A 21,658-nucleotide genomic window follows, 5' to 3' on the forward strand; every position below is an offset into this window, starting at 1 on the left:
ACTTACTAGGTACATGATTTTGGACAAATTATGTAACCTATCCAGGACCTATTTTTCTTACCTATAAGTTGGGGATTGTAATAAATGGTTCTTTATAATGCAATGTTCTTAAAAATCATTGTGCTTTACAAAATTGTGCAATAAAAACTACATTTTTTAATTGGAAAGATTGAGCTGGAAGGATGATAAATTCAGGTGATGATAAAAAGAACCTAATAAAAACAAGAGTACAATTTACACATGTAAAAAGGTTAAGAAATGCATAAATAATACAATGAATATAACTCTTTACCTTGGAAAAGACCTGACATGGAAATGGGTGTTGAAAAGGTTGTATTTGTTTGTTAAGTAGTAGAAGAAAAATTAATCTGAAATTGGACGGAAAGTTGTACCATTGATAACACATGTAGTTATCTGAAGAAAAATTAATCTGAAATTGGATGGAAAGCTGTACAGTACCATTGATAACACATGTAGTTATCTGAGGTAGATGTTTGAGGTAGGCATGTTTTGTTATTCCTACAAAGCCCAGTTCAGCTGGTAGCAGTTTTCTGCCTTCACCGAGTATTTCTTATAGACAAAAATCATGCCTATGCAAACACAAAATTCACATTATGCAACTGAATTGGAACAAATCTACATTTTCAGAATAATTATTAGAGCACTACTAACTATATATACCTCACAAAATTATTATAAAGATTAAAGGAGATAGTCCATGTAAAGTGTTAGGATTTCCTGGGTTGTAATAGTACTTAGTCCATGTTAGTTTTTATGCTCTTTTTTGTATCCCTAGTTATACTGTTAACCAGCTGCCAGGTTATTCTTGGAGAGTATGGTTATTTATAGTAAAGGAACTAGTCTCATTGTCTCATTACTGAGAATCTATTCTCATTAGGAAAAACACTCCTTTTAGGTTTATCCTACTGAGAAAAGGTTGCTGGAAATCCCTCCTTTTATGACGAAAAAATCGTTAAATATGAATATCAAGAGTAAAGAAAGCTGTTAGAATACTCATACAAGGAGAGTAATTTTACTATTATACAGGGGAAAAGCTGAAGGACTTTGAAATCATTTGAAGTTGTTGAAGCTCTATAGCTCTATAGCATGGTATAAAGATTGAGCATGACTTCCTTGAAATAATCTACTTAGGTCTGAGAGAGAAAACTAAGAGTTGATTAAACTTAATAGCAGTGAAAAATTAATGAATAATGGGTGCATTTGTTTTTAAACTTCCTGTAATCTTTTAAATGTAGCAATAATATATGTTAACATTTTACTTAGCTCGTGTTTTTCTTTTCAATTGTGAGATAATGCAAACCTTAGAAAAGTGCAAAATAATATGAATACACAGATACCACTAAAATGAAGTCCATATTTTTGCCATAATGGTTATTATTTTTTAAGGGAATGCAACAAGTAAAAGTAAAACCTCAACATCCTGTTCATACATTTTTTCCCTCCCCATTGGTAGCTACTGTCATATTGCTGGTGTGCTTCAGTTATGTGTAGTTTTACATTTTTATTATATGAGTATATATCTTTACACTATGTTACTGTTTTGTAGGTTTTGAAATTTTGCATAAGTGGGAATTCTCTTTTTTGCTTACTCTTGTACCCTTTTTTCACTTAAACCATGTTTTTAAAATATTGACATATATAAATATAATTCATTTATTTTAAATAACTGTCTCATTTTCTATGACACAGGTTTCTGCTTTTCTGCTATTAGAAAAAAGTGATTCATAGAGTATCCTCAATACTTGTATTTTCTTTGTAGTGCTTTTTAGACTTTTTGGTTCTTAGTAAGAAATTTTATAAGTCACAGTTATATTTGAGGGATCCTTCCTGAGGTATTAAAAACAAATTTCCTCTTGGGATGCCTAGGTGGCTCAGTTGGTTGAGCATCCAACTGTTTGTTTCAGCTCAAGTCATGATCTCGGGGTCCTGGTATCAAACCTCAATTTGGGTTCTACACTCAGCACAGAGTCTGCTTGAGATTCTTTCTCTCCCTCTCCTTCTGCCGCTCCCCTTAACTCGCATGAATAAACAAACAAACTTAAAGGTGGGTTTAAAACTTAACTTAAACCCGAAGGCATCAGGTCATGATCTCCAGGTCCTGGGATCCAGCCCTGCAATCTGGCTCCTTGCTCAGTGGGGAACCTGCTTCTCCCTCTCCCTCTGTCTGCAGCTCCCCTTGTTTGTGCTCTCTATCAAATATATAAAATCCTTAAAACAAAAAACTAAAAAACAACCACAGATTCTCTCTTGCTCCATGATTCAGGTCTTTTGAGAAATCTCTTTCTGCCCCAGCATGACTCAGCATGACAGCAAAAGGGCATCAGGCTCTATGCAGTGACATCTCTACTCTCTCGGATATATTTTCTGGCATTAAAAAATTCAAGCAAATATAGCATATAAAGAAAGAGCTTAGAGAAAAAATTTCAAGTTGACAAAAATATGGGTATTGCTAAATTCAGGAAGTTTCATCCAAGTCACATAAAGAATCCTGGTTAGTCATGAAATGATGAAATTGATTACATGGAACACTGGTACTGCTTAGATTTCCGTCTGGTGTAGGTTAAGAATTATGTAGCTTCCTTTCATTTACCAAATCATTTGCCAATACCTTCCTTTACAAAATAACAGCTGTGTGGAACCAGTATTAAGTTTCGCTATGCTAAATGCTGAATTCTGTGTACTTTTTTATTTTCCTTAAATTAAAGAGCATATCTCAGCTGATTTTTGGACTGTATCCTAAGATACCCTTTTTATTATTTTGTGCTGACTTACTAAATATTTGAAGAAAGCTATTGTTTGAGCCAGTTTATTACTTGTCAGAGTGTTTAGGTAGAAATATGATGCCCATATTTTGAGAAGTTTTTCTTAAATAATGAATTTTAAAATTTTTATATAGCATTCCCCAAAATTCATTTTCCTATGTCACAGTGACTTAGAGTCAGTCTGAAAGGAATGTAGTTGGTGTAGTGTATGAGTAACATTAGCTGTTAGTTCGTACCAGTCACAATTCCTTAAATCTAAGCAGAAAAAAATAATCTGAAATCAAAATTTAACAAATAGTTATATATAAGATATTGTTTCGTTATTGAAGTACATTGTATTATTCTCTTTGTCTTTTATAACTTTATGAATAAAATCTATTTAAAAATACTGTTTAATGTCCAGTCTGGTTTTGGATTGAGTCTTTGGCTATGTTAAAATGCCTATGGTTATTTACTTGACCATTGTTTACTTTCTTTGTCACCGTTGCCCAGGACAGACCTAATTTATGTTTGTTGTCACTCTGTTCTATCTAGAATTTGCCCCCCCCAAAAAAACAACAACAAAAAAAGAATTTGCCCCCAATTTTTCATTTTTATCCTTAATAGCTGTTGTTAAAATAGCACAGAGAAAGTTTCCAGATCTCCGTATTCTACTTGCACCTCTGCTGTGGTTTTGTCTAATGATATGTAAGACATAAGTGCAATGAACAGAGATTTCATTTTAATATATATGACATTTAAATCCGAAAGAATTTCTTTCTTTTCCAACCTTTTTGAGATGTAACATAAGTAATTTCTCTCTGTTACAGCAAAATGCAGAATGTGTGCTGATAAAATGAGGTGCATCCTGACAGGGCAAGTAGGAAAAACTAAGTCCTTCCTTTTTTTAAATGGTGGTGAGTTAAGTGTTGAAGTATTTTATCCACAGACAACTTATACCAGCAGGTTGTGCCATGACCTGTGCAAAGTATGACTCTCTCAGTTGTCAGTGGATGTTGAGAATCAAAGGAAAAAATGGGAAGTTTGGGGTTGGTGGTAGGTGAAATATGTGCAGGAGACAGTCCTGCCATAGATCAGTAGAGAGTGGTCAAACCACTCTCTCTTCATCCAAACCACTCTCTCTTCAGTACTTCTGTCATTTATTGTGCAGTGCAATAAAGCCCATTTATATTATTATTTGGTAGTTCTTTATCTTGTTATAAATCCAGCAGCAATCAGTTCTTAAAAATGAAGTGTGTAGTTAATGAAGAATGAAGTACTGAATTTCTTTCTTGGTACTTAACATGCACAAAATGTTTATTGATGTTTACCATCCACTGTGAGAGTTGCAATGATATCCCTGACCACACAGCAACCGAAAGATAAAATGTGTCTGCTAAAAAAGGATCAGTGTCTATTTAAAAAACCTAAGAGTTATCTTAAGATGATTGTGTCCCAAGATAACAAATATATACCAGTACAGAGGATATTTACATATCTCTCTGTGATGCAAAATCTCATTTAGATAACTTTTTTTTTTCTTTTTTTTTTTTTTTCTTTTTTTTTTTCTTAAAGAGAGAGAGAGAGAGAGAGAGAGGCAGAGACACAGGCAGAGGGAGAAGCAGGCTCCATGCACCGGGAGCCTGACGTGGGATTCGATCCCGGGTCTCCAGGATCGCGCCCTGGGCCAAAGGCAGGCGCTAAACCGCTGCGCCACCCAGGGATCCCTCATTTAGATAACTTTTTAAAAATTAATTTTCTTCATTTTTTATTCCAAGTTCTCTTTTGCATGTATGAAAAATGAAGCAGTAATTATTAATGTATTGGCTCCATTAGCAGAGAAAGGACCTAAACAATGCTAGTTTTCAAATAGCAAATCAATTAATTCCAATAATAGGTTGACTCTTCTCACTCAAAGCTTTTGTAGGTTTGCTCTATCAGTGCTATAAATGAAATCAAAGCCAAGCATTTGGAAGTTTATTCTGTCAAAAGTGGTGTAAATGCTCTTTTAAATTTAAAAGGTCAACATGGAAGATAAAACTACTTGTTTTTGCTAAAAATATTGTCAAGATAGAATCGATTTCTTATTAAATTAAGAAAACTATGGAAGAGAAATATTTTAGAATTGGTTGTGTCTACTGAAATAAAACTAATGGTCAAATATACTGATATTATATATATATATATAGTTTAATTGAACTACGAAATTCTCATGAAGCTAATATTGAAAAAAACATACTTCAGCATGACAGCACACACTCTTGTACACAACTTTTTTGCTGCATGCTACTAAATGGATCCTAAAAATATTATTTTGTGAAAAACTGCTTTGTAAATTAACCTAAGTGTCTTATGTTGGCTTTTTTTTTTTTTTTTTTTTTTTAACTAGGGAGCAGGGATGGGAATAAGTAAAACTTCTGTTTGTTAAATTCAAAATCAATTGGAAAATTTTAAAGTGTTTACCAAATGGAGTGCCAAAAACCTTTACCTTTTGAAAATTTTAGCAATGGCAATTCTTAGAAACAAATCTTGCAAGAAAGGAGTTATTGAAATTTATCCCTTCAAGTTAAGTGATAAGACCCCAAGATTTATTTTAGAAGTTCTAAGTTTGCAGTATCTCAGATGAGGTGAAGATGTTTTTTGATGGAGCTCCTATTTTGTATTAGAGTGAAATGAAATTGAGAAAGTAATTGATTTTGCTTTTTTTTAATTTGGTGAAATATTTTAAAAAGTATACATAGAGAATGACTTGAAAGTTTTGTCCCACAAAAATAATTACCAAAGAAAAGATTGTAGGGGTAAAAGTTAAGTATCTGGACTTGATATATTTACAGATTTCAGCGTGAAAAAAAAGCATGACGAGAATATCCTTCTTGTCAACAGAATTTTCCTATGCTTACCATATTGTTTAATACTATAAAGAGGGTGTTTTCTTCATTAAAAATATTATGAGCTGTAGAAAAGAATAAGTTGAAAATGTCAACAATATCATAATTACTGATAAAATTCAATTTTGAAAAGACATACTTATTTTTTTAAAAAGTTAAGACTATAAAAATATGTTCTTCAGAGAAATATCAATGACTTAGTATTAGAAGTAGATACTTCTAAGAAACGGATTAAAGTATATGAATTTATGGTGAATAATTATTCGCGTATGTTTAATGCATCATTTTACATAGATAAGTTTTTACCTTTTATTTTTTATTTTTTATTTTTTTTAGCTTTTTACCTTTTAGAAAGAATTTTCGTTTTGAAATGTTTAACAGAAATGTTTTAATAAACCTACCAATATAATCAAACATGTTATAGTCAATAAATGCATACTTTAAAAATTACAAAATTTTACTATTTAAAATTCCCTAACTCTTGTGTCTGTTAATATATTGAAATAGTTTAATTTCTTAAAAATTAATTTTGGGGATCAGAAATAGAAACAAAATCATTCTACTGGCTTAAAAAAATTGTTCAGTTACTGTATCATACACCTGAAACTAATAAAACACTATATGTTAACTATACTGGGATTAAAATTTTTAAAAAATCATAATGAACAGACTTATTTTATTTCTCTGGTTTATTTTGATCAGACCCTCTTAAACTCCACACTCAGATGGACTTCAGAGTTACCCTGGTTGTAAATTCTCCCTGTGCATTTGAGAAAACTGATGGTTAGTGTATTTCCCAGGCTGTCTCAGAAAGCTAATAACCTAGTCCAGAACACCGCACTTTGTTGTGAGCTGTATTCCGCATTTGGTGAATATTTTGCTAATTGTCTTTTAAATGAATCATAGATTTTTTTCTTATCTGTAGCTGAACCAGCATGGTCTAGTAATTAGCAAATAGCAATTATTGGTAACCAAATTCAGGATAGCTCTATTAACATTTTTCCCTTGTATTTTTTATAGTTCTGCTTTATTGAAACTAGGTTAATGCTTTTTTTAAATGCATTGTTACTGCAAGAAGGTTGCTTTCTATCCAAATCAATTATCTTAACCAATTATCACTATAAAAGAGTTTACCGCACCATTTGTGTACTTTGACTTCTTGTTCTAGAATTGTCTTTAGCTCTGCCTGACCTGATTTAGTTCATTTTGTGTCCATTCTAATGTCTATAAAACGCTGTAATGTAACATATATTTTTTCATATATTGTGAATCCTCCCTAATTTATAGTTACAGTTGTATTTGTGCAACCAAATTAAAACTGTTTTTTCAATAAAATAACTGAAGTTTAAAATACAAACCTATTTTGATAATATTTTGATTTTGGTTTAATTACTATTAAAATTATCTCAATATATGTTAATGTAGTACATTCAAAAATTGACTTTGGAAATCTTTTTACGGTGTAAAAGCTACTATAATAAGTTGCTGCCTTACATAAATAAATAAATGACCAATATTACTGGAGGCTATAAGCAGCATGGGAAAAAAATGGAAGGAGTCTTTTATCCTAGTTTTTAGAGGGCATCAGCAGCTTGCTTTTATGAAAAAGTAACAGCTAAATGCACTGCAAATAATTTGCAGTAATCCAGTTCAGTGATTCATGTGTCTGCTTTAATGGGTCATAATTCAGGGTAAAGTAACTGAGTGCAGTCAGAGTGCAGACACTGCTTATGCCAGGGACAGTATCTCTTCATAAAACACACCTCAGGAGAAGCAGTTTGCCAGCCCCCTAATACTCTCTGATGTTTTGATGTCCTGCATATTTTTCCGATTAAGTTTTGAGTGCCATGTTTTTAGTTGTATTTCCACATTCATTATTCTCATGTAGACCCTTCAGCGGGTTTGCCATATATGATTATTTTTTTAATGATGCCTTTCTTTCCACTTCAGCAGTTTAATAATCTAGCACATGGCTGCTTCTCAGTACTCAGCATTCACCTCCCCAATACTGAAGAGGACATGTGCTTTGGCTTCAAAATTCCATTTGCAGCGTTAGAAATGCATATTCCCTACGGAACAACATTTGTTTGACATAACCATTCATTTTTATTACCTCTTTAAATATGTTTATCCAGAGTTATCAATAATCATAAATAACTGTATTCTCATCTTGTTCTGTTTTTTTCCAACAGACAAAATTGCTTACCCAGTACATATTAAATCTCGGCAAGTATGATCAAAACTACGATATCAGAGACCGTACAAGATTTATTAGGCAGCTTATTGTTCCGAATGAGAAGAGTGGAGCTTTAAGTAAATATGCCAAAAAAATATTCCTAGCGCAAAAACCTGCACCACTGCTTGAATCTCCCTTTAAAGGTATTATTATCAGAATATAATTGCAGAATGTGTTAACTAAAAAATTAAGACAGTATGCCCCCTAATACATTTTAAATTTATCTGTTAAAAATATAAATGATTAACCTATATAAGTATATAAGGATGGTATACTTCCTACTTATCTGTTCTTTAGAGCACCTTTATATTAAAGTTTATATTTTTATACACCTTATTTACCTAAATAATTTCATTCTTATGATTTTATTTTTATTCTTACTAAACAGTTTAGCTGGATAGTAGATGAAAGCTGTGTTGTTCTGATAGACATTGACTTCATTTCTGTTTTAAGTAGACAGTTTTATTTAATAAGGAGTATAATTTTTACCTTAATAGTGAGTTGTTACTAATTAAATATTCAATGTACAGTAACAAAACTTTTCTGGGGAGAATTATTTCCTAAAAATATCCCTTTAAATTTACTTTTTTTTTTTAATTTACTTTTTAAAGATCAAAGTTGACTTATTTTTCCCAGCTTTTAAAAAGAATGATTATTTTATTAGTTTTAACAAGTAGCCATCAGAGTTAAAATCAAACAATTATATACCTTGGTTTTCATTTTGTTTCTTATTTAATTGTTGGTGATAAAAAGCAGTTCAGTTTTGTAGAAAAACTATTAAAATTCTGGATGTGTTTGTGCTAAGACATGTATATGGATTGTTTAACTGTGCTGTCATTCTTAATATTCACAGTAAAGTAATTTTTAGAGAAGCTACATTTCAGAGCAACACCTCTAAACACACTGACTGATTAGCTTTTTTATTGACCATTATGGGAGAGATTATTGTAATCTATGGACTGAAATCAGTTTTTTGACCTATGAAGAGCTTCCTAGTTTATATTTATTCCTTGACATTTGAGGTAATATGCCAATTACCTTGAGCTCTGATGAGGATTGTTCTCTGTTATATAGAGCTCATATTGTTTATTTTGTATTTTCCTCTATTTTAATAGATAGGGATCATTTCCAGCTTGGCACTTTATCTCATACTCTCAATACTAAAGCTATCGGGTACCTGGAATTATCTAATTGGCCAGAGGTGGCGCCGGACCCATCAGTTCGAAATGTAGAAGTAATAGAGTTGGTAAGTTGACCTTTCTGAAATTAATTTTGTCAAGCAGTGGGAGATTCAAGAATAACTATTGTTTTATATAAAAGCTTTTTTGGGTGGTTGAAAATTGAAAATTGTTCCGGTATTTCTAAATGTAATGTGTTAGATATATCTTGCTGTTATGGGAACTGAATATTGTAGTATTCCTATGTCATTGTACATGTACTTGTTCTTTTTCTTCAAGGAAATAGAGAATTGAATTCCCTGCATCAGTGCCACCCACATTTTTGGTATTGCATTTTTAGCTGTGTAGATTCAATTTCTAAGGTATTTAGTCTCATTGGATTGAGTTTTTTCTACTTTGTTTAGAGAATCGTAAGCTTCTTGTCAATATTTATCTAAATAATTTTTGCTGTTCTCTTCCAGAAAAACCATACAAAGTGTTCTTCCAGATTTTTTGATGAACCTGTTTTAAGTGAAGCCTAAACGTAAAAAGGTTGCATTGTGTACAAAAAATGTCCTCAGAGAAGGTCATAACTAAAATGAATAATATGTTGCTTTTACATTTAAAAAGTAAAAGCTCTCTAAATAAATACTCTTTTCCTAGATCTTTAAAAAAAATGCTGGCTACTAAAATAAGAGAATTAATGTTCTTTGCTAATATTTTTCTTTCTTACATGAACAAGAAAAGACAAGGGTCTTCTGATTGTCTTTAAAAATTGATTATGTGAAATATATCTGGTACTTTTTAGAGTTAATAAAAAAGAACAATTAGGTATTACATTCTAGGTGCTTTTCTGACCGAAAAGATGTATCGAACTAGGATTCAAATAACCAAAGTTCTTTACCACTAATTCCTCTGGGAAAGTCAGTTAACCTCCTTGCCTATTAAATTTTCCATATAAAAAGGAAGTCTTTGTTACTTTAAATAGAAAAGTTTCTACAACAGGCCTAGCCATGTAATTTGGTCCTTTTGAGAAATACGTTTCTCTTAACTATTCAAACTTATCCTGGCTTTGAAGCATGGTCAGAAACAATAACTATTATTGGCTCTGTTTAGCAAACCCTGGCAGTGTACTTTGATAATGTTTTGCACACATTATCTTGTTTAAACCTTATAACAACTGTAAATGATGGTTATTGTTATTCCGATTTTACAGATGAGGAAACCAGGGTTCAGAGAACTTAAGTTGCTCAAGCTCATGTAGTTAGTAAGTGATGGAACTGGGATTCTAACCCAGTTCAGAGTCCACTGTTCTTGCTGTCACTTACTGCATTTTATTACGTAACATGAGGAGAGGAAGCTTGAGCTCATTTGCAGATCTGTGCTATTCTTAGTACTTGGCACTGTCATTTTTATGTCGTGGCGAAGTATCTCTATTTAGAGGTTATTAAACAAATGTGAAAGTTATTAAAATTAATTGTATGTCCATTCCTCCTTGAAACTAAGTTTGTTGTTTTTTACTCAGATATACATACTCTTACACACTCTTTAAAGATTGCTTATTTGTGCAACTTTGTGTCAGATGCTAGAATACAGAGAAATTTTCTTTGTTTTGATTCCTTCCAAAGACTGAATCTTTCTCCTGATTTCTTATTATTCCTGCTCATTGTTTTGTGGTCCTGTCCTTTTCCATTGTTGGGTACATAATGTTTTGGCACACAGAGAAACATCCTTTTATCCTCCCTCCACTTAGATGCTGTCCTTCCTCCTTGTGGCCCCATCCACCAAAAAAATTTAAAAATAAAACAGTTTATCTTCCCAGATATTTTTTCTTTTTTCTTTTTTAAAAAATTTTATTTAATCATGAGAGACACAGAGAGAGAGAAGCAGAGGGAGAAGCAGGCTCCATTCAGGGAGCCTGACGTAGGACTTGATCCCAGGACTCCAGGATCACACCCTGGTCCAAAGGCAGGTGCCAAACCGCTGAGCCACCCAGGGATCCCTATTTTCCCAGATATTGATAGCAATGCTCTGCAATTTAATTTGGTTTCAGCAGTATCCTTGTATTGGCTGATGGATTGGTTGGTTGGCTGGCTTTTTCCATTGTCTTGTGCTCTTCTAAGCATAACTACCTCACAGGGACAATACTTAACCTATTTTCTTACGCTCATTTCACCTATCCAGTTCAACAGAAACAAGTTGATTTCTTTTTCATTTTGCTGACTGCATTCTAATAATTGGCAACTTACTATGGAGAATGATTAAAACTGATGGAACCTGGTTGAAGAAAACTGTCCCCATCCATTGATAACTATGCAAAAAGCAGTTTTAATCTACCGGTCTTTAGACATTTTGGATTAAAATTACACTATAAGAGATGTTAAGTAGGTATAAAAATAATATACATAGTTTTATTATCAAATGCAGCTGCAACAGTGCTGAAAGTAGTGTTCCTTATAGTCTTTCTTGCCTCTCACTCTATCACCCTCCTGCAAAATCACATCAATGTATTTCATGCACATAATACACTGTGCTATCCTAGTTTTACCATAAAGTGATCTTACAGGGTCGCATCTCACCATTAGGAAATATAACCTAGGTTTAAATAATCTGATAGGGAACCTAGTTAAGATTGGCAGTAGAAGTCATTTAGGATTGCACACTACCATTTCCAGGATAATGGATATAACATTTGTTTATATTATGATACCAATAAGTTTTAAAGATCCTTTAGAATTTTTTTGCTAGGTTCTAGACCATCCCGCCTCTTAGAGAAAGACCATATTTTGTATATCAAATGTATTTTGCTTTATAAACACATCTACTTTTAATATTTTATTCCTCTCAGCACTTTTCAGATTAGTCCTTCACTGTTGTCTTCCTCTTCTCTTTCTCATTACTTCTTTTGCTCAGAATAATAGACTTACCATCGTCATAAAGGACCATAAAAAAGTTAAAATGTTTTTATTGCTTAAAACCTAAAACTCTATGAAGAAAGAGCTCATGGCCATGTCAAGATAATTTACCCCTTTGAGCATAGAAGCCTAATTTCCCTTATTTGTTGATTTGGTCTTACCCTGAAAGCCATCTAGTTAAGTAATTTTTTTCCACACATTGATCTGGCACACTTTAATCAGGCTTCAGAAAAATATGCTTGTCTTAAGGATTTAAGAAAAAATATGACCTTCAGTGTTTACAAAATATAGGAGAACTTTGTTTATACAACAGTATCTTTATTCATACTTGGAGGACAGAGCATTTTAACATATATAAAAAGAAAGCAGTACTGCTGACCTTATGTATCTTATTCAAATATATTCAAGGAATTTTTACTTATTTTCTATTATTGTCTATATAGTAATTTTCCAGGTTATTGAAGCTTATCTTTTTAAGCAACATACCTTAAGCCCTAAAGCCCTCTAGATCAGGTCTTTACAACCCTAACTGCATTTTATAATCACATGGAGATCTTCAAACTTGTGTGAGACTTGCAGCAAACGATTTAAATCAGAATCTGTGGAGGTAAATCCCAGGTATTAGCTTTTTAAGTGTTAGTATATTTTTTGTTTGTATTAATATTTTAAAGATATTCTTAGTGATTTTAATATGCATCCACTGTTGAAGATCATTCTTAAACCTCTGTCATGTACTCTAGCAGACTGACACATAGTAGAAACTCCATTGAAAATTTGATAAATAAATGAGTCTTAACCATTTTTGACCTCTTAAAAATACAGATTTCCCTGTGTATGAAACATAATTTTTTTTGATAAATCAAGGTCACAATTATGAAAACAATTTATTTTAATGCACTGTATTAAAGTCTTTAAGGAGCTATTCACACAACTCATCATTATTGTGCCAGACACTTTTGAGATAAATCAGTGTACAAAGTATTCAAATACCCTGCTCTCCAGAAGCTGAGGTTCTGGCAGGGATAGACAATAAATTTGTAAATTGTATAGTGTGTTGGAAAGTAATAAGTGCTGTGACAAAAAAAAAAAAAAAAAAAAGCAAAGATCAGAAGTGCCTGCAATGGGGACGCCTGGGTCCCCATTGCTCAGTGGTTGGGCACCTGCCTTGGCTCAGGTCGTGATGTCGTGATCCTGGGATCCAGGACTGAGTCCCACATCAGGCTCCCTATTGGGAGCCTGCTTCTCACTCTGCCTCTGTCTCTTTCTCTCCCTCAGTCTGTGTCTCTCATGAATAAATAAATCTTTTTTTTTTTTTTTTTAAAAGAAGTGCCTGCAATGGGAGGTTGGAATTTTTAAATAGGGTAGTCCTCTCCAAGGTGACTTTTGTGCAAAGACTTGAAGGAAGTGGAGTGAGCCATGCCGTTATTTGAGGGAGAGCATGGGAAGGGCAGTCAGCTGGGGAAGGCTGGGAAGCATGACTGAGGTGTGTGAAGGAAGAATTAGGAGGTACTGGTACAGAGTGGGCCAGAGGGAGAGCAGTGGCAGGAGGTGAGAAAGGATACACAGGCGTGGTCCTGTAGGACGAGCAGATTATTGTAACTACTGGCTTTTTTGAGTGAAATGGGAAGCTGTGGCAAGCTTTCAGACTCCAGAGAGGCTTCATCACAGACTTCGGTTTTAATTTAGTCATTTTATCTCCTGTGTTGAGCAAACTTGGAGTTGGGGAATGGGGGTATGAATAGAAGCAAAACAAGCAGTTGCAGTGATCTGAGAGATGGCTCTGACCCGTGGTAAAGGACCAACTTGTCAAAAGGCTTTTTTGTGGATTAGATGTTTAGGATATGAGAGAGAGAGAGAGAAGTCAAAGATTACCCCAGGGTTTAGGCCGTTGAGGCGGTAAGGTTTGATTGCCTATACTGTTTTCAGGTGTGTGTTTATAGCTTAACCTCAGTATTTAGCTATGATCTTGCATTTCTTGTTACTGCTATGGTGTCTGCCTTTAACTGCCTTTACCTCTTCTAGAGCATATTACTTTAGTTCAGATCTCCTGCAGACCACCAAATACAAAAGTATTTAAAACTATATGTAGGGATCCCTGGGTGGCGCAGCAGTTTGGCGCCTGCCTTTGGCCCAGGTGCGATCCTGGACACCCGGGATCGAATCCCACGTCGGGCTCCCGATGCATGGAGCCTGCTTCTTCCTCTGCCTATGTCTCTGCCTCTCTCTCTCTCTGTGTGACTATCATAAATAAATAAAAATTAAAAAAAAAACTATATGTAAAATAAGGTTGTTGGATTTAACAGAATGTGCTCTGAGATTCGAGTTCCTCTATTTAGGAGTAAAGGGGAATCAGCCTTAATGCTAGATCTTCTAATGGTTGCTTTCTCTTTTGAGACCTGCAGCTTTCTTTTGGGTTCACAATGTATTCTGAATGATTGTTTGCCAGAAGCCTGAATCCCCTAATGAGAATTCATTTGTATTTACAATTTTCCTTTTTTTTTTTTTTTTTTTTTTTTAAGCAGGCAAAAGAATGGACTCCAGCAGGAAAAGCAAAGAAAGAGAATCCTGCTAAGAAATTTTATTCTGATTCTGAGGAGGAAGAGGACTCTTCTGATAGCAGCAGTGACAGTGGTGGGGTTTACAATTTATTGAAAACACTTTGTTCACTATAGCTTATGTGCTGTGCCTCCAAAAAAAACAATAAGGCCTAGTACATAATATTCAACAAATGGGTTCAAATAAAGTTTATACTATTACTATAATGCCTATCACATGTCATTTTATATAGTTTTCTAAGTAATTTCTGATCCTTTCTCATTTGACTTTGCCTCTTGATCATCTAGCTAAGAAATGATAGAGTTGAAACAGAAACTCATGCTTTTTAAAATTCTAACCCACATTGCCTGTTATATTTATAGCATATTGAAAAACATGATTTTATATTTGATAAGCCTTTAGTGGGACCTTTAAAAGTAACTCTTCTATAAAAATGTACAGTTTATTTTAAACATTGAGTACTCTGTTCTTTATCATTTTATACTCTTTTATTTCTAAATGAACCTGTAGAAAGTAAAGCTAAAATTAATAAATGTGTTGTGTATTATAAAGAATCAGAGGTAAAATGATTAGGACACCATATACAAAGAAAGAATGCTAAACAGGAAGGATTTAGAAGTGCTGCATTTTAGTTATGCCAACCAAATAAGGCACTTGCCTTTGTCTTTTTCTGTTTAATGCAGAGGCAAAGTTAGATGCTTTTAAGGCCCTTCAGTACTAAAATTCTTTGAGCAGTTTGTGTAATGAAAGATACATTGGAGTTACTTTCTAGCGCTCTTTTTAACAATTAACCTAAGAGACATATCTGACCCAAGATCAAAGACACCTTTTTCTTCTATAACTTTTTCCTTAAAGAAACCAGAGCTCTTCACTATTGCTTGGTCATCCATTACTTACTCTAAGGTAATTCATTCACTTTTTCCTCAGTTTCCCCTATCAAAATCTTTGTTTCCTGTATCTGATAAATTAATCTGTGATGTATCACATTCTGAAATGATAGGTCAAAAATGGAGAATATACTTCAATGTAGAGTGTTAATGCTAAAAAATAGGGAATTTTAGAAATAAGATCATTAGGAAAGATCTGTTTGTATAATTAAAAGTGTACCATATGGATATTTATTCATAAGCTCCTATCTGTTCATAGGCTAACTTTTTAAAATACATACTTGAAATACCCTATTTAGACTTCATGGATTGATCTGAGTATGTGGCAGTTGTTCCACTCTAGCTACTGGAGGAAACGGTATCTTTTCTCATTAGAGATTATGAGATGATTTTCCCCGTGAGCACGTCTTCTAGAGGATAAACAAATTTCCTCAAGGATTTTACTAACTTTGACATAAAATTAATGCTGAATGAAAACTTGTTCACTTTTCAAGAAGGTGGGGAAGATGTTACTAACCTGAAAATTGAAGTTGGTTCCTGAAGCAAACTGAACCCAGACTCCTTTGAAACTCCCATGTAATTAACATAAGAAAGTAGCTTAGAAGCTATCATTCTTTTCATTACTTATGGGGTAGGTCAGTTATCTGAGTTAATACATACATGTGCACAGCTTTCATATCACAACAAATTTAAAATATCCTGTTCAGTTTTATAAAATTTGGGTAAGGTAAATTTTGCTCTTGTAGAAGCTGATGATAATGAATGCCTTTCCATGTGGCAGGCACTGTTGTGTCCTAATCACCTTTACATGTTTCAAATCCTTAAATCTTCACAACAGCTCTGTAGCTAGTATTATTGTCATCATTGCTGGAAAGGAAACTAAGACCCAGAGAGGTTGAATAACTTGCTCAGTCTTAGAACTTGTAAGTGGCAAAGCTAGGATTTGAACCCAGAGATTCCTACTTGAAAACCCATGCTTTTAACTACTATATGCTATTCCAAAGGAATATGGGTAATCCTAACTTTTCACTGTGTGATGCATAAATCAATCCTCATAAAGTAGATACTATTTACCTATTGTAATATGTTCTGGCTAAGGGCCCTTCATCAGGTAGATAATAGATGGGGGAACAGTTTGTCTCCTCTTATCTAGGCTACAGCTTTATACTATAATCATTTCAAATAGTAAAAAATTATGCTTCATGTTTAAAATACACACAGATAAACTACATGTATCACTTCTGGGAAGAGTCCTAGTATGCTATAAATTGTATATAAAACATGGAAATGTATAGCTCCACAGTATAATTTTATGATCTCTTTGACCTAAGGAAAATTCCTATACTACCTGAAATAAGTAATAACTTTGTAATTAGTAATTTTATTTATTGTCTTTGAGTTGAATTTTTTACAAATGAGTCAAATGGCTCATTCCCCTCTCAAAATTTATACCTAAAAGGATTCATCTCTTGCCACCTTCTCTCAATAAAATTTCTCACCATCAGTAGAATTAAAAATTATTTCTCTATCCTTATACATTCCTTAAAAAAAAGTTTTTGCCATAACTAAATACTTAAGGATTTGAAAAATGAGATTCTCTCAAATTTAGTTTACTTAGTTCACCTTTTCTTTGCTTTTCCCCACTCACTCTCAGAGTGCCTTGTCTGTCTTTTGGAGCTCCTTACACACACTGTGGCAGGAATGTGGGTGTGGGAGGACCGAATGACAAGAGTGTGGAAATTGAGTTGAACATGTGGGGTCCAGTAATCTAAAATTCAACATCTGGTTTCATTTCTAATGAATATTGACAGTTACTTGGGTCCTTATGTATAATTAAATGGCTCTAAATCAAGAAGCATCTGGTTATATTTTTTCAGAGAGTGAATCTGGAAGTGCAAGTGGAGAACAAGACGAAGAGGGAGACAGCAGTGAGGACAGCAGTGAGGACTCCTCCAGTGAGCATAGGAGTGACAGTGAAAGTGTGTCAGAAGTAGGAGACAAAAGAACAGCCAAGAGGAACTCCAAAAGTAAAGGGAAAAGGTAATATTTTGTCATAATTTTCTTCAAAAAATATTCTGTGGCATTTTCCCCCAGGATAACATTTCCCTTTAATTTGTAAAGTAAGTGAGAAAATACATGTATTTTTACCCAAACAGATACTGAGTTTTGTAAAATTAATTAGAATACTAGTTCCCATTATTCTATAACTTACTATAGTTAGTTTTCATTTTGAACTTGAACAAATCTTTGGGTTACATTTTGAAAATTGGTATAACCTTGGAAGGCTGAGTTAAGTGATCAAGAAGTAGGTATGAAACACTTAATTACCTTTTGTAGCAATTTTGCTGAGGGCTAAAATTAAATCCTTCAACACTTTGCCATTATGTAACTAAGACAATTGATTTTTCTAAATAGTGTTATAGTAAAAAGATTATGATCCAAATATTGGAGTCAAGGGCTGTGAAGGAAGACGGTCATAAGATATTTAAGTGTTAGCGCTTTTTAAGATCTCCCATTATCAGCATTATCGTGTATTAAAGTGTCATTAAAATTTTGAGTAATTGGGGCTAATACCTTGGATTGTATGAGTCTGTTTTCCCCCTTGCTGTCAGCGAGTGGCCTCTGCAGACATGATGGCCCTTTCCCTCGGAGCCTGCTGCCCGCTCACTTGATGAGCTTGCAGCCCAGCTCAGTCGTGGCTGACAGCACTGATTGGGGCGCAGTACGCTCTCTGCTCCTTTTATTACAGACAGTAATTAAAGCAACTCGCCCTGCCACTTCCATAACAAACACAGCATAATGCCCTAATTATGACTTTATTAATTTAAGTCAGGATTTAATGATTTTAAAAGTGATTTATATTGTTTTTCCTGTTCAGAACAAATGAAATCTGTAGGTTAAATTAATACAGGCTTTTCATCATTGCAAAGTTAAAAAGCTAGTTACCAGTAAATTCTTTTCATTAGATTAACATCTGAAACTCTAAGCAGTAAGGTAAACAGTAATTACCCATCAAAATTGAGTGCTGCATAACAAAATAACACTTTTACCTTTAAAATCTTATCTTAAAAGCTGTAAGTTAAATGTATGCAGAATCATTCACTTGTTGCAGCGAAGGATTTACTTGGTTTGCAATATCCTTTGAGGGAAATTTTGTACTTCGGGTTTAATATCAGAATATCTGTGATTATAGTTCATAAAAAGTATGTTATTTCCGGGAAGGGAAAATTTTGTTCAGTGTATTCAGTATCTTTACAGGTAGCAAAAGTCAATATGCTAGAAATTTTTAATCGTGTATTCTGTTAGATTCATTGTGTGTTTTTTTCCTTCAGGAATGGAGTTTTCTCTTTGCCTATGTTTTAATTTATTTATTTATTTATTTATTTATTTTTTTTTTTTTTTAAATTTTTATTTATTTATGATAGTCACAGAGAGAGAAGGAGAGGCAGAGACACAGGCAGAGGGAGAAGCAGGCTCCATGCACCGGGAGCCCGATGTGGGAATCGATCCTGGGTCTCCAGGATCGCGCCCTAGGCCAAAGACAGGCGCCAAACCGCTGCGCCACCCAGGGATCCCGCCTATGTTTTAATTTAAAAGAATTATTTATTACACCAAAGGGAATCTCATATACCTTGAAAACCTTATATTTTTAAGTACATGTTTTAACCATTGAGTTGGGAATAGTAAATTGCCATTCTTTGCTACTGGAAAAAAAAACATATTTTTTAGTCATTGAATATAATTACATGTGCTCTGAGATGTTACCATGACTTTATTTTTAATAAACAGCAATCGTATTTCCTCCACAAAAATCAATTCTAGGAAATATTGATTTCTTTCCTTGTCTCACTACTCTCTCCCCCTGTGCTTTTCTGCCTGTCTCTTAGAATTTTTTTTTTCAAACTTTGCTGGTGTACCTATATGATAAGTCTTACTAAAAGCTTTATTTTTAAGTAATCTCTACACCCAACATGGAGTTTGAACTTAAAACCCTGAGGATAAGAGTTGTCTCGAGCTGTTTTGACTGAGCCAGCCAGGTGCCCCTGAATGATAATTGCTGAAAGCTACAAGCTTTAAGTGTCTTTAAAACCACCCTTTAGTAGTCATAACTATTATGATTAAATTTGAGTTTTACACTCCAAAGTATTTTTCATTTGAAAGGATCTAGTATGGTGTAGTGGGGAAAATGTGGTCTTTAGAATAAGAAGCATAACTGAGTTCAAATTCCAGTTCTGCCACTCCACGTGATGTGTCCTTGAGCAAGTTTTTTTAACTTTCCTGAATATTATAGAATAATAATACACCCAGTAAGAATATGTTGGAACATCTAAATTAGCTAATTGATACGAAGTTTCTAAAACTGCCTGACACAGTATTAAAAAAAAAAAAAAAACACACACACACATGGAAAGAGAGCTAGGCCTTCAGTTTTGAGAAAATGTAGAAGACCATAAGGCATCTCTCTTTGAAAAAAGACCATTTGGCTACCTCACGTATTCCCTCTCCTTGGAGAACTACCTCCCTACTTGAGACTATCCCTATTCCCTGCCTTACTCCTATTTCTCAGCTTATGTGTCTTCCTCTAGGAAGCATTCCCTAATTTGGTTAAGTTTGTTTAGATGCTCTCTCATGACACATTATACTTTATCACTTATTACTTACCATACTTTATTGTCATTGCCATCTTCTCTGTATTTTCTAATGGAATGTAGACTGTAAGGGAAACACAGAGATCGTCTATACCTTATCCTTAGCACTGACTTACTGGCAACACCTGGTGGGTGGTCCCGTTAATACTTATTAAATGAATGAGTGAGTAGCATCAGCATTTAGGTTTGATCATTTGGTATTTTATTTTAAAAGTTTATATTTGATTATCTTGTATTTTTAGTAAGACTTTGCATTAGAAGAAATCTGTGTTGGGGCACCTGGGTGACTCATTCAGTTAAATATCTGCCCTAGGTTCAGGTGGTAATCCCAGGATCCTGGGATCGAGCCCCACATTGGGCTCCCTGTTCAGTGGGGAGTCTGCTTCTCCCTCTCCCTCTTCCTGCCACTCTTCTGCTTTTGTATGCTCTGTCAAATAATCTCTTAAAAAAAAATCTCTTTTGATCTGGTTAGCATTTCCTCATAAACATAGTTTATGAGTCACATTTCAGAATACATGTAAATAATTTTCTTGGACAAAACAATCCATAAAGTGCAAATCTATTTTAGCAAAAGTATATGTATATTTAAATTTATGAATGAACATTTAGCATTTTGAAACAACATTTTAAAATCAGTCTTAAGTATCTTTGAAGTTGTTTCTATTAGCACCTAATATATATTCCTGGTAAATCAAACATTTAATTGTTAATTGTTTTCTACTGATATCATTTAGTGTTGTTTTATGATTTTTTGCATTTGAAGTATATGTGAGGTGGTAATATAATTGATTTTGATTGGGTTCTGATATATATACCTCTATTATTTTATTAATATGCTGTGGAATTTTAAAACCATTTTTATTGTCTTTTACATATTAAAAAATGGACTTTCAGGGAAACATATTTCTCTAGTAAAGGTTCTGATTTATAGGCAAAATGGACATATAGCTCCGATTTGCCATATAAAGGATTTAACGTTGATATTTTAAAATTTATTATCCACAGTGATTCTGAAGATGAAGAGAAAGAAAATGAAAAATCTAAAACTTCGGATTCTTCCAGCACTGATTCTAGTTCAGTAGAAGAAAGTTCATCAGATTCTGAATCAGAATCAGAATCTGAAAGTGAATCTGAATCCAAAAAAGTTACTATGGTAAGAGATTATTGCACATTACTATAATTGAAAGTAAGTGTTCTCATAGCCTTTTTCCAATTAAGAATAAATACTTTTGAAAAAGTTCTGTTGAAAATCCAGACATTGAGAAAAGAAATTTAACATTGTCACTGACAAAATAAAATACCATCTTCATTCATTCGTTTTTTTATATTAGATAATTGCTTCCTTTTTGTTAACTCAGCCCTACAGAGAAATTGGAAACCTTTTTTTTTTTTAAGATTTATTTATTTATTTTAGAGAGAAAGTAAGAACGTGGTACGGAGGGACAGAGGGAGAAGAGAATTCCAAACCAACTCTACGCTAAGTACATAACCTGACAGGGCTAGATTTCACTACCCTGAGATCACAGCCTTACCTGAAACCAGGAGCTGGTTGCTCAGCAATGCCCAAGAAACTTTTTTTAATCTCATTCTTTGCCTCTGAAGTTACAG

General features: G+C 33.6%; 1 protein-coding gene across 1 annotated transcript in view; it reads left to right on the top strand.

The window, feature by feature from the left end:
• AP3B1 (adaptor related protein complex 3 subunit beta 1) overlaps positions 1-21,658 on the top strand; it is a 266,465-nt gene that overhangs the window by 150,022 nt on the left and 94,785 nt on the right. The window contains 5 exon segments of the mRNA NM_001002974.2: positions 7,843-8,029; positions 9,002-9,132; positions 14,478-14,589; positions 17,279-17,441; positions 21,056-21,203. Coding sequence (NP_001002974.1) covers positions 7,843-8,029; positions 9,002-9,132; positions 14,478-14,589; positions 17,279-17,441; positions 21,056-21,203 — 741 coding nt within the window.

The sequence above is a fragment of the Canis lupus genome, chromosome 3 (assembly GCF_011100685.1).
Source record: "Canis lupus familiaris isolate Mischka breed German Shepherd chromosome 3, alternate assembly UU_Cfam_GSD_1.0, whole genome shotgun sequence".
In the NCBI taxonomy this organism is placed as follows: Eukaryota; Metazoa; Chordata; class Mammalia; order Carnivora; family Canidae; genus Canis; species Canis lupus.